The sequence below is a fragment of the Arachis duranensis genome, chromosome 3 (genome assembly GCF_000817695.3).
Source record: "Arachis duranensis cultivar V14167 chromosome 3, aradu.V14167.gnm2.J7QH, whole genome shotgun sequence".
In the NCBI taxonomy this organism is placed as follows: Eukaryota; Viridiplantae; Streptophyta; class Magnoliopsida; order Fabales; family Fabaceae; genus Arachis; species Arachis duranensis.
This window is the reverse complement of record NC_029774.3, coordinates 20,002,907-20,016,335: the sequence shown is the minus strand read 5'-3', so window position 1 is coordinate 20,016,335 and position 13,429 is coordinate 20,002,907. Positions and strand designations below refer to the sequence as shown.

At 31.8% G+C, this 13,429-nt stretch overlaps 2 protein-coding genes across 4 annotated transcripts; one reads left to right on the top strand and one right to left on the bottom strand.

Moving 5' to 3' along the window:
• Positions 1-675: 675 nt before the first annotated feature.
• Positions 676-4,401, top strand: LOC107477911 (protein THYLAKOID FORMATION1, chloroplastic; the record flags this gene model as incomplete). The annotated part of the gene is given in 5 exon segments (XM_016098005.3): positions 676-1,029; positions 2,043-2,310; positions 2,904-3,120; positions 3,602-3,717; positions 4,312-4,401. Coding segments are annotated over 5 exon segments (899 nt in total), but the record flags the coding sequence as incomplete, so codon positions are not given.
• A 1,162-nt stretch (positions 4,402-5,563) lies between these two features.
• Positions 5,564-10,774, bottom strand: LOC107477980 (diacylglycerol kinase 5-like). Of its 3 annotated transcripts, none has more exons than XM_052259404.1 (13): positions 10,606-10,774; positions 10,098-10,330; positions 9,847-9,969; positions 9,436-9,564; positions 9,051-9,136; positions 8,779-8,902; positions 8,393-8,441; positions 7,691-7,773; positions 7,475-7,542; positions 7,129-7,203; positions 6,989-7,076; positions 6,651-6,767; positions 5,564-6,108 (listed from the first exon to the last, which is right to left on the bottom strand). In XM_052259404.1, exons 2-13 carry the CDS (start codon positions 10,305-10,307, stop codon positions 5,782-5,784), a joined length of 1,479 nt encoding a protein of 492 aa, XP_052115364.1. In that variant the 5' UTR covers positions 10,308-10,330; positions 10,606-10,774; the 3' UTR covers positions 5,564-5,781. The 3 variants fall into 3 exon arrangements, with proteins under 3 accessions (XP_052115364.1, XP_015953555.1, XP_052115363.1); XM_016098069.3 differs by having other exon boundaries at positions 10,098-10,312; XM_052259403.1 differs by lacking the exon at positions 10,606-10,774 and adding an exon at positions 10,415-10,588 and having other exon boundaries at positions 10,098-10,312.
• Between the last annotated feature and the right edge of the window lie 2,655 nt (positions 10,775-13,429).

The window sequence follows — 13,429 nt, the reverse complement described above, 5'->3', positions numbered from 1 at the left end:
GCAGACCGTCATATATGGGTTCCAATCTATCTGGATCACCACTTCATATTATAGTACCTGTAAATCAGAAATTTTGAATACACCAGAGAGAGTTTCATTATGGAAAAAAAATTTACTTATAATTGGATCAAATATATTTACACCATGTGTTCAATTTCTTAGAACAAGAAGATCAATAAAACCTATAAGAACATAGAAGAACAGTAAAACATAGTTCTTCGATTTCGAAATCAGAAACAGAAATGTGGAAAATGTACAAGATGAGTAAAATAGTAACATACCTTGAATAATATTTCTTTGTTTTTTCTAGAGATTGTTGATGGAGAGTTCTATCTTTGCGACGAGTTCGACCTTGAATAATGTCTCTTCAGTTTGGAATGTTGCTCGAAACTTTGTGGTTTGTGTTTTGTTTGAAGGAGAGGAAGAGTTAGCCATGACGAACGCTTATTTCAAAGAGTAACCGTTTGAATGTAGTGACGCGCGTGAAATTGACGCTCCATTTAAAGGGAGGGAGTGCGCGTGGATTAAACCTGAGTTGGGCCAACTTGTAAGGATTGTATGCGTTATTTGCTTGTATGTGTAGCGGGCCCTAAAAATAATTGACAAAAAATTAGAGTGTCACAATCTGGATAAGCCTTTCTTCATCGTTTTTGTCTTTTCTCTGTAATTCACAAAATATATATATAAAAGAAAAGGCCACAAATTCCCAACACACACTTCCATTTTCAACGAGCAATGCAGTCGCCGGAAAACTTCTGATTCCGGCAACCACCACACTCTGCCACCTTTCTTCTTCTTCTTCTCTCTTCCACTTTCCACCAATGGCCGCTGTTACTTCTTCTTTCTCTCTCTCTACTCTTTCACAGTGCTCGCAGAGGAAGAACCTTTCCTTCTCTTCTTCTACTCGTTTTTTGGGAACCAATTCCGATTCTTTCCGATTGGGACCGAATTTCTCGCTACTATATGTTGCCGTTCGAGCTTCCGATTCCGCTTCCAGAGTGGTTGTTCGGTGTTCCTCTTCCCTCTCAGGTTTGTTTGGGGAAAAATTGAATGAAATTAAGAACTTCCTCAGAGTTCTGAAATTGTTTGAGGTTTCAAAAAATTGGGCAGTTTATGTTTTGTATAAAGGATTCGAAGTTGAATATAGTTCTTTTCTTTCAGGGATTGCTTAATTATCTAATTTTGGGACTAACATCAACGAAACTTATGAAGTTGGTAACTTGGGGTATCTTCATTGAAATTATGTGCTTTTGAAATAATATCCTTTGTTTGTTTTTGGGATTTGGCGTTTGGGGTTTGGAATAACTGAGTTAGAGTCAAAGGAATTGTTTTTACCAGTATTTTAATATTGCAAAATTGTAATTGAGACTTTTTAGATTACTGAAATACCTCAAATGTTGAATCTTGGCTTTAAGAGTTTCAATTGTAGACAATGAAAGGTGATTGCTTGTTGAGGCCTTATGTAAAAACATGGTCAAAATATGATTTGACTGGGACTTTTTTCTAGATTGATGCCATCTTTTTAGGTTCAAGTACTCAGTGTAGCTCTTTCTTGCATAATTGAATGTGTTTCTCTAATATAGTCAGCGAGAGATTTAGGGTGTGTTTCATATGCGTTTTTGTTTTCCGTCTTCATTTTCTGCTTTCATTATCAGGATTTTGTGAAGGAGAATGAGAAAGAAGTGAAATGAATAAAATTTTGTTTCTATTTTCACTTCCCATCTTTTCTTTTTTCTTCACAAAATCTTGAAAACAGAAAATACCAAAAATGAAATCAGAAAATGTAAATGCAAACCAAACTAGTTTCTGAAATGAATAGATTCCTGTATAAATGCATGTTAAGGGCATCATTCGTTAGATATCTGAATAAATGAGATATGATCATACTCCTCTGGAGTTGGGAGCTTGATTTCTAGTTGCTAGGTAATTGTGCTCTATTTTGTGAGTAAAAATGGTGGTATGATTCCACATTAGATTTCTTCTTATAAATGTTATCAATGGTTACTAGTAAGTCATTGGTTGTTTATGTTCTTGATCCGCAGATATTCCAACTGTTTCGGAGACAAAGTTAGGTTTCCTTAAAGCCTATAAACGACCAATCCCTAGTATCTACAACAGTGTGTTGCAGGAGCTGATTGTCCAGCATCATTTGATGAGATACAAGAGATCATACCAGTATGACCCTGTATTTGCTCTTGGCTTTGTCACTGTATATGATCAACTCATGGAAGGGTATCCTAGTGATGAGGATCGGGATGCTATCTTCCAGGCATACATTAATGCATTGAAGGAAGATCCAGAACAATACAGGTTAGAACAATGAGTGCTTCTGCTTTTCTTGATTTCTTTTTCTCTTACTATTTCTACTACAGTCTTTCTGCTTTATGAAGACTAACTGCTATATGCTGCTGGATACGGTGTTACCTTGACTGACCAAGAATCTAACGGTGTCCAGCGGACATTTTGGAGCTTCCAAACATGAACTTGGCATCAAAATCAATTCAGGCAGAAGTTGCAAAATACAGATGCTCCTTGCTGCTTGATTTTGAAAATCGCTTAATTGGATCTACTGGCTGGTTGACACTCGTACTTGGTGCTTAAATTATTATTTTAAGATTAAGTCGGTTCAATATGTCCTCGATCATTGTTGTGAAATGGAAACTAGTTTTAAAAAATATTAATCCACTTATTGATAAATAAGAGTTATTTGCCTAAAGACAACTTGGTTAAACAGTTACACTTAGGAAATGTACCTGATGGAACACCTTTTTAGCAGGAACAAATAGCAATTGTGTAGCCATTATTTATTTATTTATTTGTTTTTTAATTTTCATAGGTCTGGTATAAATTGCACCTGTGATTTCATCTTACATCAAATAATATTTTATTTTGCCCATCTACAGAGCAGATGCACAGAAGTTGGAAGAATGGGCACGGGCTCAAAACTCAACCTCCCTGATTGAGTTTTCATCCAGAGAAGGAGAAGTTGAGGGAATATTAAAGGATATTGCAGAAAGAGCTGGTGCAAAGGGGAATTTTAGCTATAGTCGCTTCTTTGCAATTGGCCTCTTTCGCCTTCTTGAATTGGCAAATGCAATGGAACCAACAATTTTGGAAAAGGTTGGCCAGCTAAGCTGAAGCACAAAGAGATGTTAATTTCAAACTTTCAAAAATTAATTGTTTATTAGTAAGGTTTTACTTTGAAGTTTACCCTATATCATATTTAGTCCTGATACTAACTCTAGAAAACTACACTTTCAAGAAATATAGGAGCCTTCTTGCCTTACTGTATTAGATCATGATCTCTTTCCCACTTAGTTCAAGCACTTGGCAGGTTATTGCCTTTTTGTTTTCTTTACATATATTTAAAATTTATTTTCACTATTTTGCTTCTAGTGAAATTATTGCATTACCTTGTGACTTTGAATGAACATAATCCTTTGTTTGTAGTAACCATTTATGACATTGACTTTATAGGCACCAAAATCATAGATATAAATAAAAGCAAGCAATATTATAGGAGATGATTTGACAATTTTCTACCTCAGTATTTTTTTTCGCGGGACTTCTTATCAATTAATTTCTGGTGTCAATCTTACAGCTTTGTGCAGCTTTAAATGTTGACAAAAGAAGTGTTGATCGGGACTTGGATGTGTATCGCAATCTACTTTCTAAGTTGGTTCAAGCTAAAGAGCTGCTAAGGGAATATGTTGACAGGTAATTAGACCATTTGCAATGCCATTAAACGCTCCTAGTCTCCTTCTCTCCCTTCTCATGTGCTTGCTATTTATGACTCAACCCAGTATCTTGAAAATATATATAAAAAGAATAAAATGGAAAAACAATACAATACTTTATTCGGTATTTTTTTCTTTTAAAAAAAATTAACATAGAGATCACTAACTCCAAAGCAACTTACTAAGAACAATGGTATTAACTTTTACTTGAAATGCAAGGGTGTTTTGCATAGCCTATTTACTAGTTTCTTTAGTTTTGAACCAAATGCAACTTTTTATTCTTAATTTGAGAAAAGAAGGCATTACAAAGTTGGTTGGTAATTTATTGATAGTATCTGGCTGAAATTTGATTTTTGTGTTTAATATACCATATTCAGGTCATTTTACCTTTTGACACCAATTTGTTTCCCCACTGTCTGCTCAAAAAAATTTCCAGTACCCTGCATTTGACACCCTTAAATTTTCACCAGTGAAGTCCTTAGATTCCTGAACCTAAATGTTTGTAACCATAAGTCCATAACTTGCTTGTTTTCTCAGCAAGATTTTGACTCTTTGAAATGATACTTTGCCTCAGGGAGAAGAAGAAAAGAGAAGAAAGGTCTGAACCACAAAAGGCAAATGAGGCCATCACAAAATGTTTGGGACAACAGCAAATTTCTGCCCTGTTGGTATTACATACTGTATTTGGTGTAATCTTAATGGTGGTCCATCTAAATCCTTGTTTTGTCACACCTGTCGAGACTTAAACCCTATCCTGGTCCCTACAGAAAATTTTGGACAAAGTAGTATCTTTAAGACTTAGAAGTCTCTGCCTATGGTTCCTCAGACCCTCCCCATTCAAAAAGAGGGATATGTTAGTACTTCAGTACCCTTTATATGTCCTTACTATTTCTGTATAGAGGGACTAATATAGAAAGACTTCTAAATCATGAGTTACTAACTTGTTCTTCAAAATTTTCGTTAGGGACAAAAATGGGAAGTTTATTATTGCCATTTCTTACATCATTACATGTATTTCTTTTTACATACACACCCAGTCAAAGAATTCCTTAAGGCATGTATTTTGGTTAATAAAATAGTTTGGTGTTTCAGTTCATCTTATATTTCATGGGTAACCAGTGCTTACAATCATTAGGCTCAGACTAACCAGTGCTTGTGAGGTAGCCATTATATTTAGAGTAAAACTCCTTTCCAACCTCTCCTTTTTCAATTTAGACAACTCGCACTTTAACGATTGAAAAATGATAATCTGCCTCTTATCCTTCCATTTCATTAGATGCATGAGCCCTTCTTTGAGAACTTTCGGCAAAAGATGACGGAAAATGTTTGCATGTGACGTAACTTGTATGACCTAGTCTTCATCGGTCCTACGTGTATAATAACTGTTTGATTGAGACTGTTTAGCTCCTATATAATAAAAATAATGTCCCATTCAAATAGTTATCATCCCTCTACAACGTCATTTTCATGACTGTCTAGGCAATAAACAATTCTAAGCAAATAGTTATCATTCATATAGTACAGGTGAATGCCAAATGATATAAGCTAACATCATACGCAACTATTTTCTGCCACTTTTTGTTAGAAATTCTTATAAAAGGACTTATACATCTAACAAAAAGAAAGAATAGGGGGCAGATTTCGAAAAAGAGTTTTACTCTTATATTTATGTGCTCGCAGATATGGTTTAGTTCACTTGTGATTTCTTAAAAGAAAATAGATTCCTTTTATATTATGTTCCTTTCATCTTCATCTAATCCGGTTATATAATGATGTCCATTTTGGTAATTGACTAATTAATGATATATGTTTCTCTCTTAGTACTGTATTTTAATTATTGTTTTATAAAAATCATAAAACAAAATTGACATTTCCTACTTTCTTTTGTTGGTACCAGAGTTAAGAATGAAGGAATTATTTAATCTCAGTCCATGCTCTTATGATCAAACAAATTACTGTAAGAATGAATGAGCATACCTCTAGTTGGAAGGGGTTAAATATGAACTACTAACACTAGAAGAATCTCTTTAATATAGTGAGTGAGCTAACTAAGATGAGAAATATCAACATCATCTGGAATTCTAAATGTGTCTGCTGCACCAAACTTCCGAAACTCCTCTCCTGTAGAGTGTTCATCCTCGTCGCTGTCATCTTCCTCCGCATCATCAGTGTGGCGCGGTGATAAAGGATCATTCACACTCGTAGACTTGCACGTTTCAGTGGCAAGCATGTTAACCTGGCCATGGTGAGAAATCTCCACCACAACGGTGTCATCATCGACTGGGAGAGGTTGCTTCCACGGCTCCCCATCGATCCTCATGAATGTGTGATCTGCTGTGCCTTTGTGGAACTCAAACCTGATTCTATGCGCCTAACACCAAAACATCATTTTTGAAATTCAACTATAATTAAGTACTGTGGTACTTATAGTTATACTATATTCAACTACAATGCAAGCAAAAGGCAGCATCAAAGAATAGAAAAGCTTAATTATTCTGTCTCTCTAGTTTTATTAAATTTGCAATTATGTTTCGATACCTTTTTTTTTCCTTTTTAATTAGGTTTTTATATTACTTTTAATTTTGTAATTAGGTCACTACCAGGAAAAAAATGTTAAAATTAATGGAATATTTCTCCGTAAATTAAAGGTACCCACACTTAAGACTCTAATTAAATCTTTGACCATAAATTTTTGAGAGGATTGTTCTATTAATTTTAACGTTTTTGACACAGAAATGACCTAATTACAAAATTATAAGTAGTGTAGGGATTTTATTGAAAGAAAAAAAGTATAACCTAATTGCAAATTTGGTGAAATTATAGGGACTAACAAAATAATTAAACTAATAAAAAATCACAAAAAAAAAACTAAAATAAAACAAAAGGTGTGGATATCAAATATCACACACATACCTGAGCAAGACGAGTTCCATGTCCTTTTGGAGCAAGCAAAACAAGGCCATGCCATGCATCTCTAAAACCAACAACCTCTAAAAGGCCATCATCCACAAATGGTGGTGTCAAATCTCTCTGTATTCCAAACAACAAAATGAGATTAAGAATTTACGGGAGAAAGAGAACTTAACTAAATAAATTAATGTATGTGAATACTTGTAATATGAGAGTAACATTGATCCAAAATTACATAACAAGTGACAATAACAGAAGAATATAGAGGAATAATATATGCTAGTAAACCAGTACCTTAAAATTTGACAGAGAAAAATATTTCACTAACATATGAAATTTACCTGTTCAAGCTTTTTCTGATTCGGTGTACCCCATGGATTCAATCCACCAGAAAAACTGGGCAAGTTAAGACACACAATTGACCTGATGCTGCATAAAGTTGAAATTTGCACTTGATCATCTAGTATAGAAAATGACTTACTAGGGAGGTATAGGTAGGTCTTCCCATTTACCACGCCTTCGGATTATTTTTACTTTCGCAAGTTGCGCTATGTTCCTGCATTGAAAATCAAATCATATTACTTTCAAACCGAAGAACAGCAAGCTGCAATCATAAAATTTAAAACCAAATCAAGATTGCCTACTAGTTAGTTAAAGGCCTATCCTACAGCTACAGCACCAATTGTAAGGAGAGCCAAGTTAACTATCAATCTATCATGTTACAGTTGTTAAGTTTTCATGAATTTACATAAATTTACAATAGACATTCGCGAAATTTACATAAAAGAAAAGTCTTTTTTTTCTTTTTCCAGTTTTAATGAACTGACCTGTCAGCAGGATGGAATAAGGAAGCAAAAAACCATCCTTGTGAGCATCCAAGCTTAGCATAAGTACTCTAACATGTAGATCAAAATCAAAACAACTATATAAACTTTTTTGGAGGGAAAAAGAAAAAATGGGATGAGAACATTCTCTCTGGTCCAAATTAAATCAAAACAACCAACTACAGATTGTTTATAGTTGCAGAAGGAACAATAACATACCTGATTAACCAACTGGTTCTTGAATTTTTCAGGATTCATCTTTCGTTCAGAATGAAATGCATAGGACACTTGAGCATCCATGCCTATTTCAATAGTCCAGTTATTATTGAATCAAAACAGAACAAAAGTAAGTTGTTTCCATCATGTTACTTATGTCACACTTTTCATATCAATCTCTAAGAGATGTCTAGTAAACAGGTTAGACCTCAACAAATTTTAATCATCAAATTAGTCTTCAAACTTTTATTTCATTAGACAGACCAGTCCCTGCATCAGAATGTCCATCTATATGAAAGGATTGATTTAAGAATTTTAAAACTTCTTTAAGAACTATCATGTCTTTATTAAATAATAATAGAGATTGATTTATCTAACTTTTTACCAAAATTTGACACGAGAATTGATTTGTCTGTCAAAATAAAAGGTTAGTGAGTAATTTGGTGAATAAAATTGGTTGAGAATTAAAGTATTCGACCAAATTTTCTTAGGAACTAAATTGAAGCATTACCCTATAAATAATCGTCATAATTTGATAGCACATAAACTAGATGCTACCAAAGGATTGGAAACAAATTAATTTGAATTTGGCAATAAATTCAAACTAGACAACTAATTATTCCAAAAAAATGCAAAATGGATTTGTGAGGTGTGCAACATAAAGTTCAAGCACAGAAGAACCAAGGAGTGACTTCTTTTACATACCCATGCTAAAGTAATTCCAAAACCCTCCACGGAAAGTGTGGTAACCTTCCTGAGAAGAAATTAGAAAGAATGACTAAGTAGGAAATAAGACAACTCATAATTAAAACAATAACAGAACATGGACAAGATATTAAAACCAAGCAGTAAAGTGCACAAAATCTATACAAAATTTATTCTGCTTATTTGTAGCATAGTAATAGTAATTAGGTTCACATCCTTGATTGTCCAATTAAATCATTTCCATCCCTACGAAGTTAATTACAACCTATGTGTAACTAACTATGCCAAATTAAATTAAAATTAAGAAAATATCATTGATTTAAATTCTTAAAGCAGAACAGTGAATCAGACGTAATATGTAGCAGAAAAAGTGACTTATGCCTTACCACATTAAGTTCATCTCCCGCAGATACACGCTGGAATGCATGCAAAGAATGCGGTAACTCGAGCGGCGGAATTGGATCACAGGAACCTTCTTTAGGAGCTCTCATTCTCATGACGATATGCCAGCTTAAGGAAATATTCAACAAGCATGAGCAATCAGAGTTTTGTAGAAGAATTATGTGCAAGAATTGCATAGAGATCTTTACTTAAAACATAAAAATTGAATAGAGATCTTGACTTAGAATTTGTAGAATATAGTTCCAAAACTCATTACTTGTCTATTGTCATTTCCTTAGCCTTCATGACTTGATCTAAAAATTGCTCAACTGAGTTTTGATCCGTCCCAGGGTTCTTCTTCCCCTGTAATGAAGCAAAAAAGTATGTGCTAGCTTCATCATTTATTTTTTCTTCCTCTCTAAGTTATTGATAACTTTTATGAAAACAATAATCTTAGCAACTACTTAATGCATAGCATAAATCAAACCAAGAAAAAAAATTGCTCAGGAAAGAACACAAAAAGTAATAAGGAAACTGCAGTAGCAGAATAAAATGTTTTAACGCTTAAACTATAGTATAATGCATTAAATCTAGTGCAGAGTTTCATAGAAAAAATAAAATAAAAATAATAAATCACTTAAATGTTACTAAAGTTTTCCTACCCAACCAAATGCAAAAGGAAGATTATTCCCTGTGCCCAAGGGAACTGTGGCTATTGGTGGTGGATGAGATAACTTGAGATCACAAACAACTCCAAGTAACCACCCTGCTGTTCCATCACCTCCTGCAACCTAAAGTCAATGCACATATCATAAACTCGAAAAGGAACATATCCATATAAAATTTACCTTTTTTATAAATAAGTTTAACCATTTTCTGTATTCATTCTTTTTTCTTTTTCCTTTTTTCCCCCTCAGTCTTTTACTATTTGATTTATTTGGTGTAGACCCTAAACCTCATCCAATAGAAAAGAAGGGTGAGTCAGTTCCCTTTATGCGAAAAAGAGTGAATACAAATATTATTACTCAAAAAACATAAAATAACCCATAAAACATTATTAATCACAAACTCACAATTAACTTCAGCCTCTCCATAATCTTCATGGCAAATTGATCACCCTGGACCTTGAGATTTTCCAACTTAGCATAGATTGAATGCAGCACCTTATCAGGAGCATTTTCCCCCAAATCAAAAACCTGACAAATGAAAATCATATATATAAACTTAAGATTACAAACTTCAATTGAACATTTAACTAACAATCGTGAAATATTTTATATAAAGCTAATGAGACATTATAAATAACAACTCATAACAAATTTACCTGTTTCTCGTTAAGAAGAGTTCTATATGTTTTCAAGAGTTCCCCTCCGAGTTGTCCACCGCTCCTGGAGTTAATAAAAACAAGAACCGGAGACTTTGGCACCGAATCATGATCGTTACCGACCTCAATGCTTTGAGTTTTGGATTCCGGGACGAGAATGTAATCCGGAATCTTAAAATTGTTCAACAAGTTTGAGTCTTTTGAAGACATTATTGCTGCATGCAGGTCCAATACTACGTAAGGAGTTCAGATATTGATAAATAAATAATTTAACTAAAAAAGAGAAAAGAAGAAGGAATTGATTTAGACATAATTACTAATATTGAATGCGATGCGTGAAAGTTGAAATATCGTATAATGATTCTTGGATTCTATGATGAATAATAGTTATGGGGACACATATACGTGATTATCAAATTAAATTCCAGGATGAGAACAATAGAAAATTAAGATGTGCAATCTATTGATAACAATGAGTGTTGTTTTAGAGAGAAGAGAGAGAGATTACTAATTGAGTGATGAGTGTAAGGTGATGTTAAAGATGGATATTGTGGGGAGGAGATCTGAGAAATGCTGAGATGGATGAAAAGAGAATAAGAGATACAACTATACAAGTGTTCAGAACACGTAAAGGAAAGAAGGATGGCACGTGGGAGAGAGCTGACCTGCTAATTTTTTTTATGATAAATGTTATGATGTCTACATGTTGTGCCTAACTTACTAAAATTGACAAATAGATAATATTTAATAAATTTTAAATTTTTTATATTTATTTTATATATATATTCTTGTGCTACTGGGTCCCTTTGGGATCTGGGATCTGGGACCTGGCCTTCTTACACAGTTACACCAAAAACAAATTTCAATTTCTACAACTCAATCTAAAAATATAATCTCCAGTAGGCCTTAAGTTTTACAAAAAGTCGATGACTCTATGAAGTCACATGGAAAGTTATATGAGACTGAAGCAGCGACTCAATCTATCAAACTGCGCAGTTGAAACTTGGAGTAGATGGTAGATTTGGCTCTCTCTTAAAAGATTACACTAAATTTAAATTTCAGCCAAAATTAGGATGAGGTTTAATAATTTTATAGTATGAATGCAGAGACAGATCTACTTGTCCTAGTGTGGCAATTGCCTCCATTGAGTTTTTTAAAAAATAATAACAAGTATATGTGTATAGATAATTGTCTCTGTTATAATAATTTATTTGTTCTTGCACTTCAAAAAAAATTAATTAAAACATTTATATTATTAGATATTAATACAACGATAAAAAAATATTGTATTATATAAATTTAAAACAAATAATAAATAATGATAATCTAATTATTTAATTACTTAAAGTTAAGCTTAATTTTTTAAATATAAATAAAATTATTAGTATTTAATATTTTTTATAATATATATGATTTATTTATTTTTTATTGTTTTGTTTAATTTAATTTTTTATATATTGAATATTATTTTCAACAAAAAAATTTTTACCATAACATTATAAAATGTCAACTTCGCAATTAAATATCGAAAGGACGAAAAATTAATTGAATCTTTATTTGATAAAAAAAGATATTATTTTATCTATATCTACATATAAAGAGAATTATGGTTATTTAATTTAAAATTTTTTTTCACAAGTTTTTTGTTTCACTTTTACATAATTTTAGTGAAAATTCAAACACCAAAATAAAAAATAGTAAAAGTTTTAAATTAGTTCATTCGAGGTATACTTTTAATAAATTTTTTAGTTATTGAATTATTATTCTTTTTTTGCATCATATAAAAATAATCAATAAAAATATAATTTGACATATATTAAATATTTGATTAAGCACTAGTATTAATAATAAATGTACTACTCATGCAATATATTAAAAATATTAAAATAAAAAATATTTTTAAATTAAAATACTTTTAGATGTATTAATTATATTTATTTATTAAAAATTTGACTAATTAGTATATTTCAAAATTTAAATATCTAAATATATTAATATTAATATTTTTTATTATTTTATTATATTATTTTTTTCCACTTTAGAAATGGTCTAGATCCATTACTGAGTGTGAGTGAGCAGATACTGAGTAGTGTAATGATTAAAAAAAATACTTAATCAAATGAATATGCTAAAAATATTTTTTAAAGAAAATTTTTGTGTTAAAAGTATATTTTATTTATTTAATCGCACTTTAAAAAAATAATATTTTTATAATATATCAAAATCAAACCATACAATTTATTATTTTATAATAAAAAAAATATTTTTATATAAAAATAATTATAAAATTTTTATAGTAGTATTCACCGCATGAAATGGCTATTAAATCTCATCACACTACAGAGCTTAAGTTTAGTTCAGATGACAGATTTGACAACCTCTTAAAAAGCTGCATTAAGTTCAAATTCCAGCTAAAACTAGAATAAAGCTTAATAATTAGGTCTGTGAGTATTGTAACGACGAAAACAAAATTTCATCAAACAGCCCAAACAAAATTATATAAATGGCTGTGTGACTAATTTTTTTTTTAAAGAAAAAATATTAGAGACTAACACTTTTGATCAATATTAATTAATATTTTAACTTAACATCTTATTTTTATACTATTAAAATTTAAGATAAAGGGTTTAAAATTTAAAAATTAGTATAAAAATATTTTTATTAATAAAATATTAGTAAAAATAATAAATTTAGTTAGTTATATGACATTGTTCTTGTTTAAACTGTTATACCTTTTATATAAATGGGTTAATGGTCAAATTGATCCTGAAAAATTGTTCTATCGATATTTTTGTTTTCAAATAATTTTTTAGTTAAATTAATCCCCTAAAAATTTAACATCAATTTTGTTTGTTTTTTCGTCAAATATTTAACCTATTCCATTAACAATTTTTCACGTGTAGCATTAAGTGACAACTTAACAGTGATAGATATGACGCCATTTCATATTTTGTTACTGCCCCTATTACTCTTCATCTCCATTTTGTTACAGCTCCCATTACTCACCACTCTTTTCTTTTCACTCAAAACAAACAAAACACAAAAAAAAAAGACTAAGAAGCTCCGATTGTTAAAAATGGGCGGAAGAAGAAATTATTAGCGACGCATAACAGATTGCGACTGCACTTGGTCATTTCAATCTCTAGGGCATCGTTGCACCACCGTGGTCTTCTCATTTCACTCAAAAGAAACAAAAAGTCACAAAATACAAAGAGAAGACGAAGAAGCTTCGATCACTGAAAGCATAGAGGAAGTAATCATCGGTGACCGTGCACAGAATGCGACTGCTCTTGTTGGTCTGGATCTCTAGGCTACCATTGCACCGTTGTGGT

Bases quoted from the DNA above. Each gene is read 5' to 3' on its own strand.
- LOC107477980 (XM_052259404.1), bottom strand. From the start codon at position 10,307: ATGTCTTCAAAAGACTCAAACTTGTTGAACAATTTTAAGATTCCGGAT. The intron at 8,442-8,778 runs GTAAGGCATAAG...ATTTCTTCTCAG, and splicing joins CGGGAGATGAACTTAATGTG to GAAGGTTACCACACTTTCCG. The intron at 7,077-7,128 runs GTAAGTCATTTT...AACTTTATGCAG, and splicing joins GACCTACCTATACCTCCCTA to CATCAGGTCAATTGTGTGTC.